The sequence below is a fragment of the Sarcophilus harrisii genome, chromosome 4, assembly GCF_902635505.1.
Source record: "Sarcophilus harrisii chromosome 4, mSarHar1.11, whole genome shotgun sequence".
Classification (NCBI taxonomy): domain Eukaryota; kingdom Metazoa; phylum Chordata; class Mammalia; order Dasyuromorphia; family Dasyuridae; genus Sarcophilus; species Sarcophilus harrisii.
In genome coordinates, this window is record NC_045429.1 from 356,532,271 (window position 1) to 356,554,398 (window position 22,128).

The 22,128-nt window shown below is 39.7% G+C and overlaps 1 protein-coding gene across 1 annotated transcript in view; it reads left to right on the plus strand.

Annotated features, from left to right (window-relative positions):
• Nucleotides 1–22,128, plus strand: part of IL6R (interleukin 6 receptor) — a 65,972-nt gene that overhangs the window by 10,072 nt on the left and 33,772 nt on the right. Inside the window, exons 2-3 of the mRNA XM_012548150.3 lie at nt 16,846–17,094; nt 19,562–19,685. Of these exons, the coding sequence (XP_012403604.1) occupies nt 16,846–17,094; nt 19,562–19,685 (373 nt within the window). The remainder of the gene's footprint in view (nt 1–16,845; nt 17,095–19,561; nt 19,686–22,128) is intronic.

A 22,128-nucleotide genomic window follows, 5' to 3' on the forward strand; every position in this document is an offset into this window, starting at 1 on the left:
ATATAGTGATGAGTTTGTTTTTTTTTTAACAGCATGGGCAGCTGAGTGGTGCAGTGGATAGAGTATTGGGTTTGAAGTCAAATGGCAAGCCACTCCATTATCTTTGCCAAGAAAACCCTAAATGAGGTCATGAAGAGTTAGACAGAACTGAAAACCTTGTGTTAGGTCAATTTTAAATTTTAATAGTGTAGCTTTAAGCTTTAGTAGCTTAAAACTTTACTTAAATTAAAGCTATACTTATGACTTTTGGAACAACTACATAACATAATGTTACATATTATAATGTGTTTTGTAATTTGATATAATAAATTTAATACATTACATAATATGATGTTAAATGACAATATTATTCAGTATAATTTAATATAACATGACATTATGCAATAGAATATAATACAATATGATATAATATAATATGACAATAGAATACAATAGAATTGAACATAATATAACATTATACAGTATAAAATACTATAAAAATGTAATATAACATACCAAGATATATGATAAGATGATACAATATGACATAATATAATACAATATAATTTAACAATATGACATACAGCATAATACAATGTACTATAACACAATGTAACATAATATAATTATGTTGGCATAGTGGATATGTATATTCATTTATGCCCTTCAGATAAGTACTCATTGTTTTTCCTAAACCATATTAGAAATCCTCATTTATATTTTTAAAAAAGAAAGCCTCTCTCTGTCCTCATTCACATCATCTCCTATTTTCTCCCAACTTTTCCCTATTGCATTATAAAGTTTGTCAAGTAATTTAAATACGTTAATCTCATTTGATCCTTAAAATTACCCCATGAGGGAGGTGCTATTATTATTCCCCTTTTTACACAGCTTTCAAGTGTCTGATATAGCATTCAAACCTAGGATATCCTGCTTCTAAGCCTTGCTTTCCATCTGCTATGTCATGATATCCTTCTCAATTTATTGTCCTTTCTAGAAGATGAATACAAAACTGAGGATCAGGAAATGGAAGCCCTAATCCCAGGTCCTTCACAAGTTCACAAAGTCAGTCAGTTCTCTTTGGGCCTCAGTTTTCATAACTGTAAAATAGGGAGAGTGATATTGTACTATACTGTCCCTCACAATTCTAATGATGCATCCTTGTGATTATTCTGGAAAACCCCCAAGTCTAACATTTCAGTTCCTTTGTGGGGAGGTAGTTTTGATTGGAAATGAGGAAGTGGAATACAGAGAATTCAGTGAGGAGGTGGAGAATGAGGGTAAGAGAGTCTGTTTCTGAAGACAAACTTCTCTATGGTTTTCCTGAAGGCTGGCCTTGCCCTTTCTCTTTCCATTTGTAACATTCACTCTTCTGGCCACTGGGTCTTACATGTAGAGAAGCCCAGAATAATAGGCAAAAATAATGGTTCATCAGGATAGATTTAGTACAATGGATGGGGGGAGAGGAGGAAAAGAAAAAGGAGGAAAATGGGGAACAGGATTAGAGCTCTGTTAGAGGCTTAATTCTGCTTCCCTTCCCCATCAACAGTAGTCTTAATGGGAGAAGATGTGAATTCTGCCACATATTAGCTGTGTGACTGTGGGCAAGTCACTTTAGCTCTTTGAAATTTAATTTTCTCATCTGTAAAATAGATATAATAATGCCTCTATCTCCTACCTTACAGAGCTGTTATGTAAACTGTAAAGTGTGACTTCTATGCTATGGTGTCCATCATCTCTCAAAAGCCCCAAGTAGGGAGTGAGTTGAAGGAGGACAATTAGGGTTAGGTATGGTTGGTGTTGACAGTTGGGGGAACGGGATTTATCAGAATGATCAGGGTTGGGATAGCAGATTTATTTTATTTCCCCCTTAAAGTCTAATTCTGTTTTGGGGGATACAGTGAAGATGTTGACTTGGAATTGAAATCGGGAGATTTGGTGTCTGGTTTCAGATTTGCCACTTCTTAATTGTGTGGTCTTGGCACTTTCCTGCAGCAACTGATTCTGAGGAAAGAATGCCGTCTTTGGAATTGTAGCCCTTGGGTTTGAATCCTAGCTCAGGTGCTTTATGATCTTGGCAGGTGACTCCACCTCTGTAGTTCTCAGATTTTTCATCTTTAAAATGATAAGATTGGATGAAGTGACCTCTAAGCCCTCTGTCTTTAAGCCTCTGAGTACATGACCCTATTAGCTTCCTCAGATGCAGTTTCTTCAACTGTAAAATAAAATGATTGTTCTATATGATATCTAAGGTTCCTTCCAGCTTTGACATTCTGTTCCAAATTTAAGCTCTGAATTGAGTGATTTTTTAAAATGTGTTCTCTGCTCTCCTGACCCCTTTCTTTGAAGTTGTTTCGTTGTCTCCACTTGAATAGCCCTGTGTTCCTCAGTTTATCTCTTAGCTCTACCACCCTCTCAGCTTTTACCCTCTTTCCTATAAAACCTTACATTTACAAAGCACATTGGAATTTATAAAGGATTTTGCTCACAACTTTTGAGGTGAATGGTATATTATTATTATTATTATTCTTGTCCTGTAAGAATAATATACGGGATATAAAAGCTTAGAACAAGAAGAGGTTGGCAAGAAAAGCTAAGGACTGATGTGTCTGTGAATGTATACACAGAGTGTATACATATGCTAAGGACATATATTTATATAGGACATTTATGTGTATATGTATATACATACATGTAGAATATATGTATGCATATATATCTACGCTAAGGACATATATTTGTATAGGATATATATGTATGCTTATGTTTGTATATGTCCTTGGCTTTCTTTGCCAGCCTCTGCTTGTTTTAAGCTTATTTATATATGTGTATGTATATATGTATATGCACACACATACATGTGTATATATAATATATAATTTTAGTTAAGTTGAGGATGAGAAGAATATCAAAGAAGGAACAAAGACTACTTTGAATAGAATAAGATAATAGAAGATGTGGTGAAGCTGCTCAGTTCTTTATTTTCCTTCCATTTTCTCTGATGCAGAAGCTCAAAAGAAATGTGAGATGCATAAATTCAGAGACATCTCCATTCCAGATGTTCATATAGACTATTTGTGCCCAACTACTGGTAGAGCCTTCCAAGCTCATGTTGGTCTGATCAGCCAGTGTTGGACACGCTGTCCCTTTACTCCCAACCTGGTGGTGCCATTTCAATTTGCTTTGAGAACAAAGTACAATGACCAACCGATTTTCTCTGCTAGGGAGAGAAATCTTTGTGCTGGGAAGAACAAAATAAAAATGGCTGATAGGGAGCTGAGAGTCAAGAAGAGTCACAGAGAGCACCTGGATGCTCTTGATGAGTTGAAGCAAGTAGATCCAGATGAACTGTAGTCTTAGGGGATAGAGTGCTGGCACTGGAGACAGAAAGTACTGAGCTCCAATCTTGTCTCAGAAACATATTAACTATGTGCCTGAGCAAGTCATTTAATCTTTATCCTCTTCAGTTTCCTTATTTACAGAATGGATATAATAATAACACAGCTCACAGGGTTGGCATGCCGATCACATAAAAGAATTTATATAAAGCATTATATAATAATAGTTATCATAGATAATAATATATGACAATATATAATATTAATTATTATTATTATTCCTGAGAGAAGCAGCAAATGTGTTTGCTGAGCCACTGTCAGGGATCTTTGAAAGATTTAGAGAATAAAGATATCTCAGGATTAGTTAAGAACAATATCTTAGTTTTCAAAATATGTAGTTTGTAAACTACATAGGCCAGGGAGCTTAATTTAGATTCCTGGAAAAATTGTAGAATGCATTTTTGGGGGGCTGAGGCAATTGGGGTTAAGTGACTTGCCCAGGGTCACACAGTTAGGAAGTGTTAAATGTCTGAGGCCAGATTTGAACTCCTGACTAGACTGTATTTTTAAAGAGATGATTGGTGAACAACCAGAAAATGAAGATAACTAGGCACCATGATGAAATCAAGATCAGGTCATGTCATATAAATGCAATGGAATATTTTTATGCAGTAAGAAATGCACAATAATAAAAAGAATTCAAGAAAACATGGGAAGATTTATATGAACTGATGCAAAATGAAATAAGTATATTTGAAAAAAAACTATATATATATATATATATATATATATATATATATATATATATATAATGAACTACAACATTGGACTGCTAAAAGAAAACTGAACTTGAGCCAAATTTTGGGGAAAAAATCACATTAATAATCTTGGGGAAAAATGGTGAGATATTTTCTTTTCTCAAACCACAGATGGGGGGGAAATAATAAGGTCATAATGTTATATATAATGTCAGATATGGTCACTACGTCATGTGTTTTGTTTAATTGTTTTTCTCTCATGAGAAAACTTTGGAGTGATGTGGAGTCTTTTTTTCCTTCTACTTAGTTTATTTATTTTTATATACATTGCTTTATGAATCATGTTGGGAGAGAAAAATCAGAGCAAAAGGAAAAAACCAAGGGAAAAAAAGCAAACAGAAAAAAAGAAGTGAACATAGCAGGTGTTGACTTACATTCAATCTCCATATTCTTTTTCTGGATGCAGATGGCATTTTCAGTCCAAAGTCTATTGGGATTGCATTGGATGGAGTTTTTTTCTCAGAAATGATCATGATATAAAGATAAAAGACACTTTTAAACTTTTAAAATTTTTTATTTTTAAAGAAAGAAAAACAAAATTCCTGTTACAAGTATGTATAGTCAAACAAAACAAATTCCCTCATTTACAAAATATTTCTCAATCTGTATTGAATTCATCATTTCTCTATAAGAAGGAGGGTGACATATTTTATCATAATCTAAGAATTGTGCTTGGCCATTGTGCTAATCAGAGCTCTTAAATCTTTTCAAGTTGTTTGTCTTCATAGTATTATTGTATAAACTGTTCTGGGTTTGCTCACTTTATTGTGCATCAGTTCATACAAATCTTCCCAGGTTTCTCTGAAACCATGCCCTGAATCATTTCTTAGAGCATCGTATAATTCTATGACATGCACATATCATAACCTCTTCATCCATTCCCCAACTGACAGCACCCCTAGTAGTGCTATCACTGATAAAAAAAAAATCACTGATAATTTAACAGTTCTTGGAATGCAGTTTTTAAATTGTGTTTTTAAAAATAAAAAAGAAGAGACTGTGCCAAATTATATAAGTATCATTTCATTGGTAATTTTTGAATCTCTAGCACTTAGCACAGTTCCTAGCATGGAGTGGGTGCTTAATAAATGCTTGCTGTTTGCCTTAGTAACTTTATTTCTTATTTTGACAGGATTACCAGATTACTACATCAGGAGAATATCGTAGATATCATCTACCCTTTGTTGTTCAATTGTTTCAGTCATGTCTGATTCTTTGTGACCCAATCTTGGGTCTTGTTGGCAAAGATATTGGAGCGGTTTGCCATTTTCTTTTCCAGCTCATTTCACAGATGAGAAAGCTGAGGCAAACAGCTCGGAAATGAAGCCAGATGAACTTAGGTCATCCTGATTCTAGACCCGGCACTCTTTCCATTATGTACTTAGTTGCTCATTATTTACCTAGATTTTAGCAAAGTTTTTTTTTTTTTTGACAAAATCTCTTTTGCTATTCTATGAAAAATTTGGAGACGTGAATTAAATGATGGTATGCTTGCATGGATTTGAAATTGGTTGAATGGTGCGGTCCGAAGAGTATTTTATCAATGGTGTAATGTCAGCTTGAAAGGAGGAACCCAGTAGAGTTCCCAAGGAATTTGTGCTTTATCCTATGCACTTTACTATTTTTTAAACAATGATTTAGATAGAGGTATAGATGGTATACTTAGCAAACTTGAAGATTCAATAGATAACTAATATGTGATATGAATCCAGGCTAAAAAAGATCCTGTCATTGGGCCAGATTTAGTAGTCTAGAATTTAATAGGAATAAATGCAAAGTATTACCATTGGATTTAAAAATTCCTCTTTGTAATGAGGTGAGGAAACTGAGGCAAACAGGGTTAAATGACTTGCCCAGGATCATATAGCTGAAGTCAGATGAATCATGATCAGTCTGCTTGACTCCAAATCCAGTTTTCTTTTGCTCTATCTAGTAGCACCTGCTCCTACACATTCTCTGTCTCTCTTTCTCTTTTTCTCTCTCTGTCTCTCTCCCCCTCATTTCCATGTAGCATGTTTTATCTTGCATCCTCTGGAATCATGGTTGGCTTTTGTCTTCACTGGTATTGAGGGACATCAGTAAATTGAAAACAGTCCAGAGGGAAACAACCAGGATGGTGAAGGGCTTTAAGGTCAGGTCACATAAGGACTGATGAAAGAATTAGAGACTACACAATCATTTTCTCCAAGTATTCAAAGGGGTTTCATGTGGAAAAGATAGTAGACTAGTTCTACTCTCCCTTACTGAGCAGAACTTGACATAATGGGTGGAATTTACAAAAAGTTTCATGCAAGGAAATGTTTTCTTTTCTTTTTTTTTCTTTTGCAACATCCCACTACCTTGGTTTTTTTTTTTTTGTTTGTTTGTTTTTTTTATTTAATAGCCTTTTATTTACAGGATATATACATGGGTAACTTTACAGCGTTAACAATTGCCAAACCTCTTGTTCCAATTTTTCACCTCTTACCCCCCCACCCCCTCCCCTAGATGGCAGGATGACCAGTAGATGTTAAATATATTAAAATATAAATTAGATACACAATAAGTATACATGACCAAAACATTATTTTGCTGTACAAAAAGAATCAGACTCTGAAATATTGTACAATTAGCTTGTGAAGGAAATCAAAAATGCAGGTGGGCATAAATATAGGGATTGGGAATTCAATGTAATGGCTTTTAGTCATCTCCCAGAGTTCTTTCTCTGGGCATAGCTGGTTCAGTTCATTACTGCTCCATTGGAAATGATTTGGTTGATCTCATTGCTGAGGATGGCCAAGTCCATCAGAATTGGTCATCATATAGTATTGTTGTTGAAGTATATAATGATCTCTTGTCCCTGCTCATTTCACTCAGCATCAGTTCGTGTAAGTCTCTCCAGGCCTTTCTGAAATTATCCTGTTGGTCATTTCTTACAGAACAGCAATATAAGGAAATGTTTTCTAAGAATGAAAGCTATTAGAAAGTAGATCATTTCCTGTAGGATTTAGGGGTAACCCTGTACTGTAAGTCTTCAAACAAAGAATGGATAGAACTCAAAAGGGAAATAGGTTCTACCCTCTGTTCTATTGGGGAAAACAAAACAAACATCAATAAATTAGTACAAAACTTCTACAAAATGAATAACAGTGTAATATGGGGGAGAGGGAAGGGTACCAATAACTGGGGAAAGCAGAATCAAGGTAGGTCTTGTGCAGGAGATATCACTTGAGTTGAGCTATAAGGGAGTTAAAGATTTCATGAAGTGGAGGTGAAGAGAGAACGCAAGCTGGTCCTGGCAAACAGTCTATGGCAAGACCACAGAGATGGGAAGTAGAATATCATGAACAGAGTATACAGCAAATAGTCCAGGTTATCTGGAATATAGAATGTATCACAAATAATACATAATAATAGATAGAAGATAGATAGAAGTCAGTCTGTAAAGGCTTTAAATGCTAAACAAGCAAATGAGTATTGTATCTTGGTGATAAAAGGGAGCCAATAGAGCTTCTTGAGCAGGAGAGTGACGAGTTCAAACATGTTTTAGGAATACCAGTCTGGCAATGATGTGGAGGATAAATTAGACATGGGAGATGCTTGACAAAGGTCTCTTTCCAGCTCTGAGTTTAGCATGCCAAAGTACTTGATTTTTATCACACAGTACAGCGTTGAGCCAAATTTCAAACTCAAGTCTCCTGAGGATACTGTGCTTCTTATGACACTTTACTTTCTCTTTCCCAAGGGCCTTCCCTTGGCTTTCTTTCAAAGACTGCCATTCTCAAGCTGCCTGGGACACTGAGAAGGCTCAAAAGTTGTGTCTCTCTCCTGCTTCTATTTCCTAATTTAGAAAATTCTGTTTCTGGATCTGGTTACAATATGTCCATTAATTAATCTCTAACATCTTGAAGGGGGTGGAGGCAGGTGGACATTTAATTGGGAATTTTTTAAAATTGAGGAACTAGAGGCAAATTAGAATTATCTGGCTCTCTCAAAGCCTCTGAATCCCATCTCTAGATTGACTTTGGTGGAGTTTAAAGGCGCGCCAATCTCTGTCTTCAGGCAGTTTATAATTTATTAGACAGACATAACAAGCACCATGGAGCCAAGATAAATATTTATATGTACAAGTTAGAGGATGTTTCAGAGGTACAGACATATGATTAATGGAGAAGCAGTCAGTGTGCCTCAGAGCAAGGATTTGACTTCAGAGTAGACTTTAGACGAGTTATAAAATGGAAACCTGGTTCTTGGAAGGTGTTAGGGCACTTTCAGAGGTAAGTTTTTGGTCCTCATCTATGGAAGAATCTTTTGCTATCTTCTTATAGGATTTTAAGGTAGAAGGGACCTTAGAGATTATCTGGCCCAATTCACTCATTTTACCGGTGGTGAAACTGAGGCACAGAGAGGGATACAACTAACCCAAGATCATACCACTAGGAAATGGCAGTATTGGGGTTTAAATATCAGTCTATGAACTCCAAATTTAATATCTTTTTCATTCCAGAATATTTTCCTCCACATGCTTATTTGATGTATACTTATTAATCACCTACTATGAGCAAAAGAGCACTGAATAGATCTTGTTGTTGTAAATCACATCCAACTCTTAGTGACCCTGTGGACCATAACATGCTGATACCATCCATGGGGTTTTCTTGGCAAATAGATTGGAGGGGTTCCTTCTCCAGCAAGAGTCTTCCTAACTCCAAGCTTGGGGCTCTCTCTGCTGTGCTACTTAGTTGCGCCCTTAGGGATGGTGGACAGAATGTCAGGAAGATTCATTCTGAGTTCAAATCCAGCCTCAGACACTTACTGTGTGACTTGGGGCAAGTCATTTAACCCTGTTTACCTCAGTTTCCTCATCTGTAAAATGAGCTGGAGAAGGAAATAGAAAATCACTCCACTATCTCCACCAAGAAAATCCCAAATTGGGTCACAAAGAGTCAGATGCAACTGAGAAATGACTGAATAATAACAAGACTTAAAACAGTTCTAAGCCTTTGGGGATACCTTGTATTATTCCATTTTATCTCTATGACACTCCTGGCAATATAAGTGCTATCCTTAGATAAGGAAACGGAGACAAAGAAATTAAATGACTTCTCAAGGGTCCGACAGATTCTGAGTCCTATATTCTAACTATTATGCTACCTAGCACATATAGAAATAATTATAATACACATTGATACCAGATAAGTACATAAAAGAGAGGCAAACAAAGTGCCGTGAGGTCTGAGGTCTAGGATCTGAAGCTTCCTTCCCCTCTCTATCCCTCCAGCAGCTGGAAGCTTCTGTTCTTGGCACCCATCTCCTTTCTGATCAAAGGCTCTCTTCCTGAAACGACTCTTCCTTGCCTCCCACCTCCCAAATCTTCTTCTGTTAGAATCTGAGAGAATGGGAGGGTGAGGTTGCAGGAAGCCATTGAGGTGGTCCAGCCCACGACCTTTAAGCTCTTGCTTGGATCAAGGGGTTGCTGGGATTAACAAGGACGAACTAATTCTCTTGCTTTGGCCCAACTAGCCTCTTACATAAATGGGACTGGGAATCAGAGGTTTGTTTTTGCTGGCACAGAGCATAGGCGATCTATGAGGGAATTGGGAAATATGTGTTCGTGTTTTGCTCTGCTTTTGACATTTAGAAGTTTACTTGAAGAGAGAGGGGAAAAAAACAACTGGAGGACGACTGCCTCGACACCCCCCCCCCCCCCCACCAGCCAAATGCCCCCGTACATTTCCACCCATTCCAAAACCAGAAGCCAGGAATGGGGAAGGTCAAGGCTGATTCCGATTCTTTGGCATTCACCATAAAATCCAAAGAATGTAGGACACTTATGACTTAGCTTGGGTGAATTATTCTCAGATTCTGGCAGCTTCAGGTACAAAAGGCAGTGGTTATTGTTGCCTTGATTTCCAGGGACTCTGATCTAAGTTTCTTGAAATCATGACAGAAACACTGCTTTCCTTTTTCCTCGAGGGAAAACCCAGGGAGGTGGTGGAAATGTCCTTCCCTAGAGAATTTGAGGAATCCAGTAATTGTTATGTGTCAGAGCTGGACCACGGCCAAACCTTCTTAGAATCAGAGATCATGAAATGGCCCTGCCCTTACTCCTGTGGTTTCAAAGGGCATGATGAAATACCTATCTTTGATGTGATATATGGTGTGCAGCTTAGGCTTAAATAAGCATTCTCTCTGTTCACTAGGAGCCCCCAGTCTAAGAGCAGCAACACTGATGTGGGCAGAGAGATTCCAATATCTATAGCAAGCTAAGAATGTATGTGTTCCTATCTTCGCAGTCCCACCCAAAGAGTGTTTATGTAGTGCTGCTTCGGGCATAGAATGGTGTTGGGTCCTGAGAGCATAAGGAGAAAAGTCTATATCCTGAAGGGACTGACATTCTCCTGGAGGTACAAAGCGTGTCAACGTGTAAAGAATAAGCACGAGAATTTGAGGCGCTTGATTCTACTCAGTTGGTAAGCAACTGTGCTCCACACATGCCCATATGCACTATCTTATCTTTATTTTCTTTGACTTGGAAGTTCCCCTCAGAATCCTAAGGTGAAAGGTTTTTTTCTCTTCATGTGTTAATCCAGTTCTGGCATGGGAGTGGGGAGGGAGGAAGGGAGAGAGACAGAGAGAGACAGAGTCAGAGACAGAGAGAGGGGGGAGAGAGGAAAAGAGAGGGAGAGAGAGAGAGAGAGAGACAGAGACAGAGACAGAGACAGAGAGGGGGGAGAGAGGAAAAGAGAGGGAGAGAGAGAGAGAGAGACAGAGAGAGACAGAGAGAGAAAGACAGAGAGACAGACATGTATGTATGAGAGACAGAGAGAGACAGAGACAGAGACAGACAGAGACAGAGAGAGAGAAAGAGACAGAGACAAAGGAAGAGACAGAGACCCAGACACATATGTATGAGAGATAGAGACAGAGATAGAAAGAGACAGAGACAGAGATAGAGACAGAGACAGAGAAAGAGAGACAGAGACAGAGAGAGAGACAGAAACACAGAGACCCAGAGACAGAGAAAGAGAGACAGAGACACATATGTATGAGAGAGACAGACAGAGACAGAGAGACACAGAGAGATAGAGACAGACAGAAAGAGAGAGAGACAGAGACAGAGAGAGAAAGAGAGAGAGACAGAGACAGAGACAGAGAGAGAGAGAGAATGAATGAAACTATGTAATACCATCCTTTCCTGAACTTCTCTTGCCTCCTCCAAGCTACTGATGCTGAGATTGATGACAGGGATTCAATTAGATGATTCCTCGGGAACCTTCCAACTTTGAGATTCAGCAAATTCAAAATTTAGCCTATATTTATTGAGTGCTGACTGCATAAAGTGCTGGGCAAGGGAATAGGGGAAAGACAAAATTTAGTTAAGAGAATCTTTACCCTACTGGATTTTAAGGTCTAGAAAGGGCATGAGACAGTGTGGCAACTGGTACAGCTTTCCCGCTGAGTAGTCTGGAGGCAGCAGACTTAAGAACTGCAGGAAATCTTAGGAAGGACCGAATCCAAACCCCTCACTTTGAAGAAAGCAGACTTGCCCAGCACCACACGAGGAATGGCCACGTGGAGATCTGGACTTAGAGAAAACTGAAAACGCCCCTACTGGGTCTGGTGTTTGGGTTGAGGTGTTCAGAGCATAAACAAGCTGTGTTTAAGAGAATCAGAACATTTGGCTCTGCAGAAGAAGGAGGGGCTCTCTTCAGCTCCAGACTGGTGGAGTTGTTGACTCAACAGTCCGGGACACTAATGTGTTCAGTCAGAATGAAGAGAGCTATTGAGCCTCCTCCCCTCCACATGTCCAAGTGCCAGAATAAGTTTGGGGAGATGAGTGTTTCTCCACACCCCCAGGCCCTCCCTCCCCCAGCACAGGGTGGAGGGGGGGTGGCTGTGGAGACAACGGACAGAAGGCACTGGGCATCCCCAGGCCGGGCTGGGCCTGAGGACGCTGGAAAGGGAACCAGAGGGAGGCTTGCTCAAGCATTCTCCCGGTTTCTTAGGCAAATATTGACATATACTTCCCCTCCTTTCTGTAGGGGCCAGACTCTGGGCGGGGGGGCAAAAGATGAAGGAGCAGAGAAAACAGGGACTGATAGTTTGAGCTCCAATCCACTGACAGCTAGGCTTGAGAAATCTTATGTTGAAGTTACTCTGTCTAGAACAGTGGTTCTCAAACTTTTGTTTTCAGTATCTTTATCCTATTAAAAATTATTGAGGATCTCTCCAAAGCGTTTTTGTTTATCTGGATTATATTTATAGACATTTACCATATTGTAAATAAAAACTATTTTTGAATTTGTAGACCCTCTAAAAGGGTTTCAGAGATCCCCAGGATTCTCTAGACCATACTTTGAGAATTACTGGTCTAGAAAGGCAATCCTGAAGAGGAAACAAGAGGCATCCAGGGAGGACTGATGGGGTTGTATCTTAGAGAGAGCAAGGTCAACTCTGATCTGGCAGTGCCTGGCACATAGTAGGTATTATATAAATGTTTATTCCTGGCATGTAGTAGGCTTTACATAAATGCTTATTCCTAGTACATAGTAGGCATCATATAAATGCTTATTCCTGGCATATAGTAGGCATTATATAAATGCTTATTCCTGGCACATAGTACGCATTATATAAATGCTTATTCCTGGCACATAGTAGGCATTACATAAATGCTTATTCACTTTCCATGGAGAAAGAAGGAAGGGCTACAGAGCTGGAATGAATGTTTGAAAGAAAAATATTTATTAAGTATGTACTACATTCAAAGCACTTTATTGAGTGCTGAGAATACAAATAAGAAAGAAAGAATCCCTATTCTCAAGGAGCTTCCAGGGAGAAGCTGTCAGGAAGATGCAAGACTCTGGTGAGCCTTCGGTGTTCTGTAGCACGACTGATGGTAAAGCCCGGGGGTTTGTAGGGAGCTGAAGCAGGGCAAGACCAATTCATTCAAGGTTTTCCCAGTCATGCTCCTCTTGTTTATCATCAAGGAACCAAGAAGAAAGGGTCATGGGTCACAGATCTAGACTCTGAAGGAACCATAGAGATCATCTAATCCAACCTACTTATTTTATGGAGAAGTAGACTGACTTATTCAAGATCATTCTGTGGAGGCACAGAGACATTTATTTAAAAGACTTATAACTACACTGTCGATTAGTGACCAAAATCCAAGTTTTTCCTTTTTGGTAAAAGGCTTTTTCAACTAATAGAAAGAGCAGCGCAGTAGAAAGAGTTCTAGACTTGGAGGCAGGGGATCTGGGTTTAATGTTCAACAATAATGTGATCATGGGAAAGTTATTCCACCTTTCTGCACCTCAGTGTTCTTTGTAAAATGAAAGGACGTAGTGGTAACAATTGTTTCTTGTCACACTGTTTGTGAGAATAGTTCTTTGAAAAATATGAGTGTACTTTTTTTTGGTCTGTATTTTCATTTGCCATATGGCTAATATGGAAATATGTTTTGCATGACTCCACATAATCTATATCAAATTGCTTGCCTTTTCAAGGAGGGAGGAGGAGATGTAGGGAAAGAAAGAGGGAGAAAATTTGGAATTCAAAATTAAAAAAAAAACCAAATGTTAAATTTTTGAGAAAAAAAAGTTTTTAAAAAAGAAAAAAAAACCTTAGTATATTATTGAAATGGGAATTACTACTTTTAAGAGTAAATTTGGCAGTGGAGTGAAGGGGGAAAGAGACTCAAAAAAGTTGTATAACAGCAAGGTAGCTGGGAGGCAGACTCTTGGTTTCCATCCATTGTACCTTTGATACATCAGTTCTGTCTCTCCCTGAATACAGAGCTCTCTTCCAGGACTGCTGGTCCCCACCCATTCAGGATTCACTTAGAGAGCAAGTTTCCCTGTCCAAAGACAGCTTTTGGCTGACCCTTTGCCAAAGCAGTTTGACACCCCAGTTCTGAAAGCATGGAAGGACAGCACAGAAGATCTTAAATAGCACCTACTATTAAAGGAGAGAACTTTGCAGAAAGATGCAGGCAGAGCTGTGTTGAGAGTAAACACAGATCCTTTCACATGACTGGAGGCCAAGGTACAGGCTGAGGTCCAAGGACATAAAAAGGCAGCACTTTTTGGTCAACAGAAGTTAGAGATGGCTTCAGTGCTACAGAATAATATTAGCTAACCCAAAGATAGAATGGTGTGGGGGACAAATAGAAGGACAAAGACAGAGATAAAAAAAGAAAGGAATGAAGGAAGGAAGCAAAAAAGAAAAGAAGGGAAGGAAGAAAGGAAGGAAGGAAGGAAGGAAGGAAGGAAGGAAGGAAGGTAGATAGAACTGAGGTCAAGAAGGGAGGACATGACAAGATGCTTAAGTCTGTCCTGAGTTCCCAGAAGGGCCATGGGGACACAACACATAGGGGAGCCTTGAAAGGGAGAGAGAGACACAGGGCTTACTTTGCCATCTTGCCTAGGTCTGGCCCTGCACGTCGGGCTCTTTAGAGCAAGTGTACATGACACATGAAAAATATCCATCAGATCCAAAGGTTCTTTAGTCTCATGAGCTCAATCTTGTACTCAGACCTTTCCTAAAGTAGTAATTCTAAAATCATAGTTTAGATTTTGTTATGGTCTCTAGGAGGTCCAATGTCTTGTCCTGAGATAATAATGTTTCTGATTTTTTTTGTGTGTGGCAGTAGTTATCCTGAAGTCTATGGCCAGTGATAGTGTGAATGCATAGTGAGGTAAAAGAGATGTCACATAGGAAATGCACAATCCGAAATTGAAGCATAACTTTGGACAAGTTACTGTATTTTTCTCAGAAACAAATGGGGTTAAACTAGGTAGCCTCTAAGGTTGCTTCCAGTTAATAATAATAGCTAGCATTTATATAGTATTTTGAGGTTTAGAAGGTATTTTACAAAATATCTTTTTTTATCCTAACAAATCTTGGAGATGTTATTTTTTCCATTTTACAGATGAAGAAATTGAAGCAAACAGATATTAAGTGACATAGTCACACAGCTAAGTAATGTCTGAGGCAGGATTTGAACTCAGGTTATCTTGATTTGATGACTGAATGCTGTAACACTTGTACCACCTAGTTGATTAAATTGATCATCCCATGCTCTCTTATTTGATTCTCATAACACCCTACAAGGCAGAGAGTATCAGCATTATAGGGATTGTCATCCTTCTTCTAACTTCCAGACAGGGTCATGGTGAGAAAACACTTTGAAAACCATAATTATTTTATCATTTCAGTGAGTCCATGAGCTCTTTAAAGCTGGCTGTCTTTCTTCTATTAGTGTAGCCTGAAACCTATTTATTCATCATCTTATGTACTTCTCTGTCATGACTTTGATACAGACCCCAGAAAGCATCCATCTACCATCCTGGAACATTCCTCCAGGTCTTCCATCTATTTATGTTCTAATTATTTTTCTAATTTTTTGTTTGTCTATTCATTGATTGATTTGTTCATTCATTCATTTGTTCATCCAATCATCCATTTTATTTATGTCTTTTATCATTTGATCAGCAGCTTTCCATCAGCTCTTTCTTGCTCTTGCTAACTGGTCTACCTCCCTTTCTGACTATGAATGTCTTGGGTGAAATCCTTTCTAGCTCACCTTGCATTCAAACCATCATTGGCAGAATCAGCATTCTGACATGCTCCTTATTCTTGTCCTGCTCCTCTCCCAAGGGGACACTGCTGTTGTTATTTGTCCTGTGTTCTCAGAAAGGAGCAAGTCATCAGGGAGGACACTGTGACATGCAAGTGAATTGATTTTAACTGAGGGAAGGCTGTGGAAAATCACCAACCTCATGTCCAGTGGCAACATATAGGTCAGAACAACTGAAGATGGTCCTGGATGCTGTGGGAGACCTTGGCCTTTTTAAGCCAAGTTTGTTGTTGTTTGTCCTTCGTTCTTGAAGAGGAGACCTATTAAAAACTTTAGCTTACACAGAGCAAGGTGTCCCCTGCATCCAAGGCTCTCTGTCTGGCCACGTTACCCAGAAGGCTCTGGAGAAGTAAGACTGGAGATGTTGCTCAGCTCTTCCTCACTTAAATCCAACTCACTTGTGTGTCATGGCATCGGTCCTCTTTGAGTCCTCATTCAGTTATATTGTGAAGGAGGTGTCAGCTGTAGCATTGCAAAGTCCCAGTTCTAACCCAAACCTCCATCTCTCGGTGGGTTTCCCCTGAGACCTAAGAGTGCCCTCTACTCCTTGGCAATATCCCTAAACAATATGTCCAAACAAGGGTAGTGATAAAACCATCTCATTTTACTTTGGGAAGTTTGTAGTACAATGTAGAGTCTTGAATCAAAGAACCTGGGTTTGGAGCTTGCTTCTGCTGGGTGTTAGGCTGTATGATATTTGGCTAATTGCTTTCCTTTTACGGAACTCAGTTTCCCTTCGCTTCCTTATCTTCTTTTCAGAATGTTTAGCTTCCTTCAAGACTCAGCTTAAGTGCTTCTACAAAGCCTCACTACTGATGCTTGTGCTCTTTTCCCCCAAAATTACTTCATATTTACTTTGTACATATTTTGAATTTGCTTATCTTTATACATGTTGTCCCCATCCCTTCCGTTACAGTGTTAAACTCCTCAAGGGTGGGGATGGGTCATTTTGGTTTCGTCTCCCCAGAACTTAACATTCATAGGAAGGGTTTAACAAGGTTTGCTGAATAAATAAAGGGGTTGGACCCCAGATATCAAAGGTCCCTCTGAGTTCTAGAACTTAGGGTTCTACATCTTCTCCCTTCCGCAGATTTTCCAGATGATATGGTGATCCAGGTGGTTGGTGCCTCCATCACGCTGAGCTGCGTGGACAGGGTATCGGAGAATAATGCTTCTATTCACTGGAAACTGGGAGATAAGCCCATAGCTCCCCAGCTTGGCCGAAGGGAAGTGGTGGAAGGAAAGCTGGTGCTGAGGTCAGTGCAGCACAGTGACTCGGGAAACTACTCCTGCTACCTGGATGGTCACAGATTGAGGACCCTGTTTCTGCTACTGGTTGGTGAGTAGTAACGCCTTCTAGAGCATTGTTCTGCTGTCATTCTTTTGGAGGATCCTTCTAATGCCCTCTCCGATGCCTCACAGGCTTAGGGTCCCCCTCTCCGCTCAGCCTTCATATTGCTACTGAGCTAACTTCCTTAGAGATCTGTTCATGTCATGCTCCTTTGCTTAAAAATCTCTGGGAGTGACTTTTTACTTTTTTTTTTTTCCTGAGGCAATTGGAGTTAAGTGACTTGCCCAAGATTTGAACTCGGGTCCTCCTGACTTTGGGGCTGGTGCTCTATCCACTGCACCATCTCACTGCCCTGACTTACTGACTATTTACTGAATCTGCCAAATTCAGGTTTTTTCCCTTGGATGCATGACCCTCCATAATCTTGAGCTACTCTCTACACCCTTCCAATCCCCCTTCCTGCCCCAGCTTTCCTGATTTATTTTGTTACCTGTTTCTACAATTTCTAATTCCTAACCAAAGTGAACAATTATTTCCCTTTATTTGTTAATATAACATAACCTCAGTTGCTTTGATTACAGTGCTTCTTCTGCCTGTGATAGCCTCATTGCCTCCTTTTGCCTGTTGAATTTTTACCTAGTCTTTGAATCCCAACAGAAATGCCATCTCCTTCAGAAAGCCCTCTTCAAACCCTCCCTCGATCATTAATATCCTTCTTAGACCTTGCAAGAGAACATTTTGCTGGGTACCTTCCTAATACATGCATGTGAAATTGCATTTCAGATTTATCTGTGCTTGTGTTATTATATTCCCTTACTAGACCTCTGCTCTGTGAGGGTAGGAACTTTTACTTATTTAAACTTGCCATCTTCCTCACTGCCCAGCACCGTGTACAGTAGATGTATGTTGAATGGACACTATGACTGAAAAAAATCTCTTTGATATCCTGTTGTTTACTTGACCCAAGAAATTACAGGAAAAGCTTATTATATTTTCCAGCAAGTGGCAGGATGCTGCTAGGCTGGGTATCTTGCAGCTCAGGACCCAGAGAGTTCAGAACTCTGCTCACAGTGAGTTAGGTGATTTGGACTCCACTGATGTTTGAGATATAATACCTCCCTTCCTCGTGGCTTATCTCAGTGACTGGAAGATGTTTGAAACAGTAAAAAGAAATTCTGTCTGAGCCATGTGACCTGAGTTAGTCACTCCTCCTAAAGTGGAGCTGGGTCTCCTAAAGTGATAAGCATTCAGTAGTTATGATCTGTGTCAATGAGGACTGGTGCACCACACAGTGCCTTAAGCATCGGAGGCGCTCAGTAGGGAGAGCTAGCATTTATTAAGCACTTGTTGTGTGGCAGGCAGGCGGCGAGATGGTACATTGGATAGAGCTCTGGGCTCATCTTCCTGAGTTCAAATCCAGCCTCAGTCACTTATTGACTCTGTGACCCCGGGCAAGTCACTTACAGTTTGCCTCAGTTTCCTCATCTGTAAAATGAATTGGAGAAGGGAAGGGCAAACCACTCTAGTATCTCTGCCAAGAAAATGCCAAATGGGATCATGAAGAGTAAGGTACAGAGTCTGAACAACAACATGTTGGGCACTGGGCTTAACCCTGGGTATACAGATACAGGAAACAAGACTGTCCCTGCCCTCAAGTCTACATTATAACAAGGAATTAGAAAGGGAGGAGAAAAGGATCTTGACATGGCTAGGAAATGGTCTAAAGGTCAATGGAGGTCTGGATCTTAGCAAGAGAAGATAAAAGCTGGTCTGTGATTGATTGATTATGCACATAGTGCAGAATGGTTAAAATACAAATGCAAAGCACAGTGGACTTGGAGTAAGTCTAGAGCTGGTTCTGCTACTTACTAATTTGTAGGACATTACCCCTCTTTGGCATTTGGGATGAGGAGGCTTAATCTATTCAACATGTTTTTCCATTCAAGGACATTCAAGGAGCTTGATATTCTCTGAGATTTCTGTTAGCCTTAGAGTTTGGTGAAGTAAAACTCGTTATTCACAGTCACTAATTTCTACTGTTTCCCTTTCTAGGGCAAGGCATAGGAGAATGAGTATTCAATTGGGAATGAGTGGACATAGTTTAGATGCCATTTCTGTCCCTCACTACTTGTATGAGCCTCCTTAACCTTTTTGTAACTTACTTTCTTTATCTGTAAAAGGAGAAGGTTGGATTAAATGGCTCTGAGTTGGGTTTTCAGCTCTGAATCTGTAATCCTCTGATTCTACTTCCCAGGAGGGAAATGAGACCTCTGGCACCTGCAAATTTTACAAAGCCCTAAGTTAGAATATAGGACTGACTGTTCAACTTGTCTGCTCTCCAAGGAATATGGAAATACCTGTGGGGTATAAAGGGAGCACACTAAGCTCTGTGCTTTTTCAGATTTTGTTCTCTTTAAACTGCCTGATCCTCTGCTATCCTAGAAAAAAGCTTTTGTTATTTGCTGCTGTGACAACACTCCCCGTCTTTATGGGCCTTCTATACTTTCCTTTTCAGATCCTCTTGAAGAACCTGTGTTCTCGTGCCATCGGAAGAGTTTCTTTAGCAGCATCCAGTGTGAATGGAGCCCCCTGAAAAAACCCTCCCCACACACTAAGGCCATCTTGTTGGTGAAACAGGCGTAAGTGTCTGGGAGAGGATTTCATTTTAAAACCAGGCCATGGTGGGGAAGGGAGAAAGGGTCTTTAGAAGTCATGGTGCAGGAGGCACTGGGTGCTGAGAAAATAAAGGAAATATTTGCTGGATTGAGCCACAGGCGAGTGCAAGGCATAGAATGATCTGAGGAGCTCCAGGAAGGCCTCTAAAAATATCTTTCCCCCACTGGTTCACGATGATGACATGTCAGAAGGCAGAAGTCGGAGTGACTGATAGAAGTTACAAAGAGTCCAAATTTAGCTCAGTCTAAGGAAGAACTTCCTGCCAGTTAGAGCCGAATGAGAAATAGCATAGGCTGCCCCAGGGGGGTGGCAAGTTCCGTATCGATGGAAGCTTGACCACTCCTTGTAGATGTTGTAGAAAGTACCATTGAGATGATTTCTAAAGTGGCTTCTAACCCTGGGACTCTGATTTTATGCCTGAAATTCCACCATCACTGAGTCATTTCTTGGATTTATTATCATTAAGAACTAGCATTTACATAGGCTGTTTATATAGGCTTTATATGTTATCTTATTTGATCCTCACAACAACTGGGAGAGATGTTCTATTAAAATACAAATTAGCCAGGGAGGAATAACATATAAAGCCATGCCTTTGCACACAGTAGGTGCTTACTAAATGTTTGTTGGCTTGAATGAGAAGAGAGAGAGAGCATTTGATGAAGAAAGAAGAATGGGATAAATCTCAATACTCTTAGAGGTCATTCTAGCTAGGTAGGGTAAGCTTGCAGGCACAGGGCATATGGGAATGGGGACAGTAAGGGGGAGAAGGGGGAATACCAGAAGAGGAAGTGGGAGGTGCCAAAGATACTCTGGGTCCATTTCACAATCTTGTTTAGTAACTGACAGCTTTGCAGCTGAGGCCCCTTCGATCCAAATGTTTTCCAAACTAATCTTAAACAGGATAAACACACATATCAAATTCAAAGCTTCTTTAATCTCCAGTACCAAACCTTGTTCTGAAAGCTTCCCCAAAGGAGTTATTCTAAAAGTATAGTTTGGAGACCACTTGTAGTCTCTCAGAGGTCTTGACAGTCCATAGACTCAGGGTAGAAATTTTTGTAAATGAAGAGATGTACCTTGTCCTATTGGGAAACACAAGATTATTCAAAGTTATTAAAGAATTGTTCCAAGAAAGGGATAGAGCCATTTTCTGGCTTACCTGAATAACTAACATTGTTTTTCAAATCTTTATTTGTAAATGGGTATTTAGAACTTAAACTTCAACTTAAGTAGTGGGGCCTGGACTCGCAAAGATTCATCAACCCAAGTTCAAATCCAGTCTCAGACACTCTCTAGTTGTGTGATCCTGGGCAAGTCACTTACCCCTGTTTTCCTCAATTTTCTGATCTGTAAAAAAGAGTTGGAAAAGGAAATGGCAAATCCCTCCAATACGTTTTGTTGAGAAAACTCAATTAGAATCACATCAGACTTGACCGAACAACCAAAAGGCCCAGTGTGATAAGATTGCCGGGCTAAAAAGCGTGCACAAGCCTGTTTGATTTGTGATGTGGCTGAAATTTTGCAGTGGAAAATAGAAGGAAAGAATCTGACGGAACATGTACAATACATTATTTCCGCTAGAATGCTCTGCCTCTAGTTTCAGCATTTCCTGGTAAGGTAGGCTTTAGGAGGCTCAGCTTTTGAGCTCTCAGGTCGATTCAAACCAAAGTGTAAATGGAAGATAACAAGAGAGAGCTGATAGAGGGAGGAGAGAGAGAGTAATGGACTTTTAAGCATACCTCAACCTGAGGGCCACATTATTCTGGAGAGGGGGGTAACCCAAGAAAGAGAAATAGAAATGTGTTTTCTGCATGGACAGTCATAGGATCATAGCTGGAAGGAACAACAGAAGTCTTCTAGTCCAACCCCCTCATTTTGCAGATGAGGAAACAGTCCCATAGAGGTAAGATGACATGCCCAAGATCTCACAGGTTGTAAAACCAGAAGTGGGAACTCAGACCAGGCGTTCTGAACTGAAAATGGGGCTTTATCCCAGGTTGCCGAATAAAGAGGGTAGTTAAAGCACTCATAGTTTCTTACATAAAAACATTAGTGCTTAGACCTTAGTAAGATTAATTAGTTACAATGGTAAGTTAGCTGATAGTGGACCCGTCCTAGCTGTGTGATCCTGGGCAAGTCATTTGTTTGTCTCAATCTCTTCATCTACAAAATGGCCTGGAGAAGGAAATGGCAAACTGCTTCAGTATCTTTGCCAAGAAAACCCCAAAATGGGGTCACAAAGAGTTGAATACCCCTGAAAAGACTAAAAAAAACAACCTCTGGACTAGCCAGGGATCAATCTTTCTGTAAAATAGGAATAATATTTATAATAAGCAACTCACTGGGCTATGAGACTAAAATAAGATAAGGTAAGTGAAATGCGTTTAAACTCCAAGAAAAAGA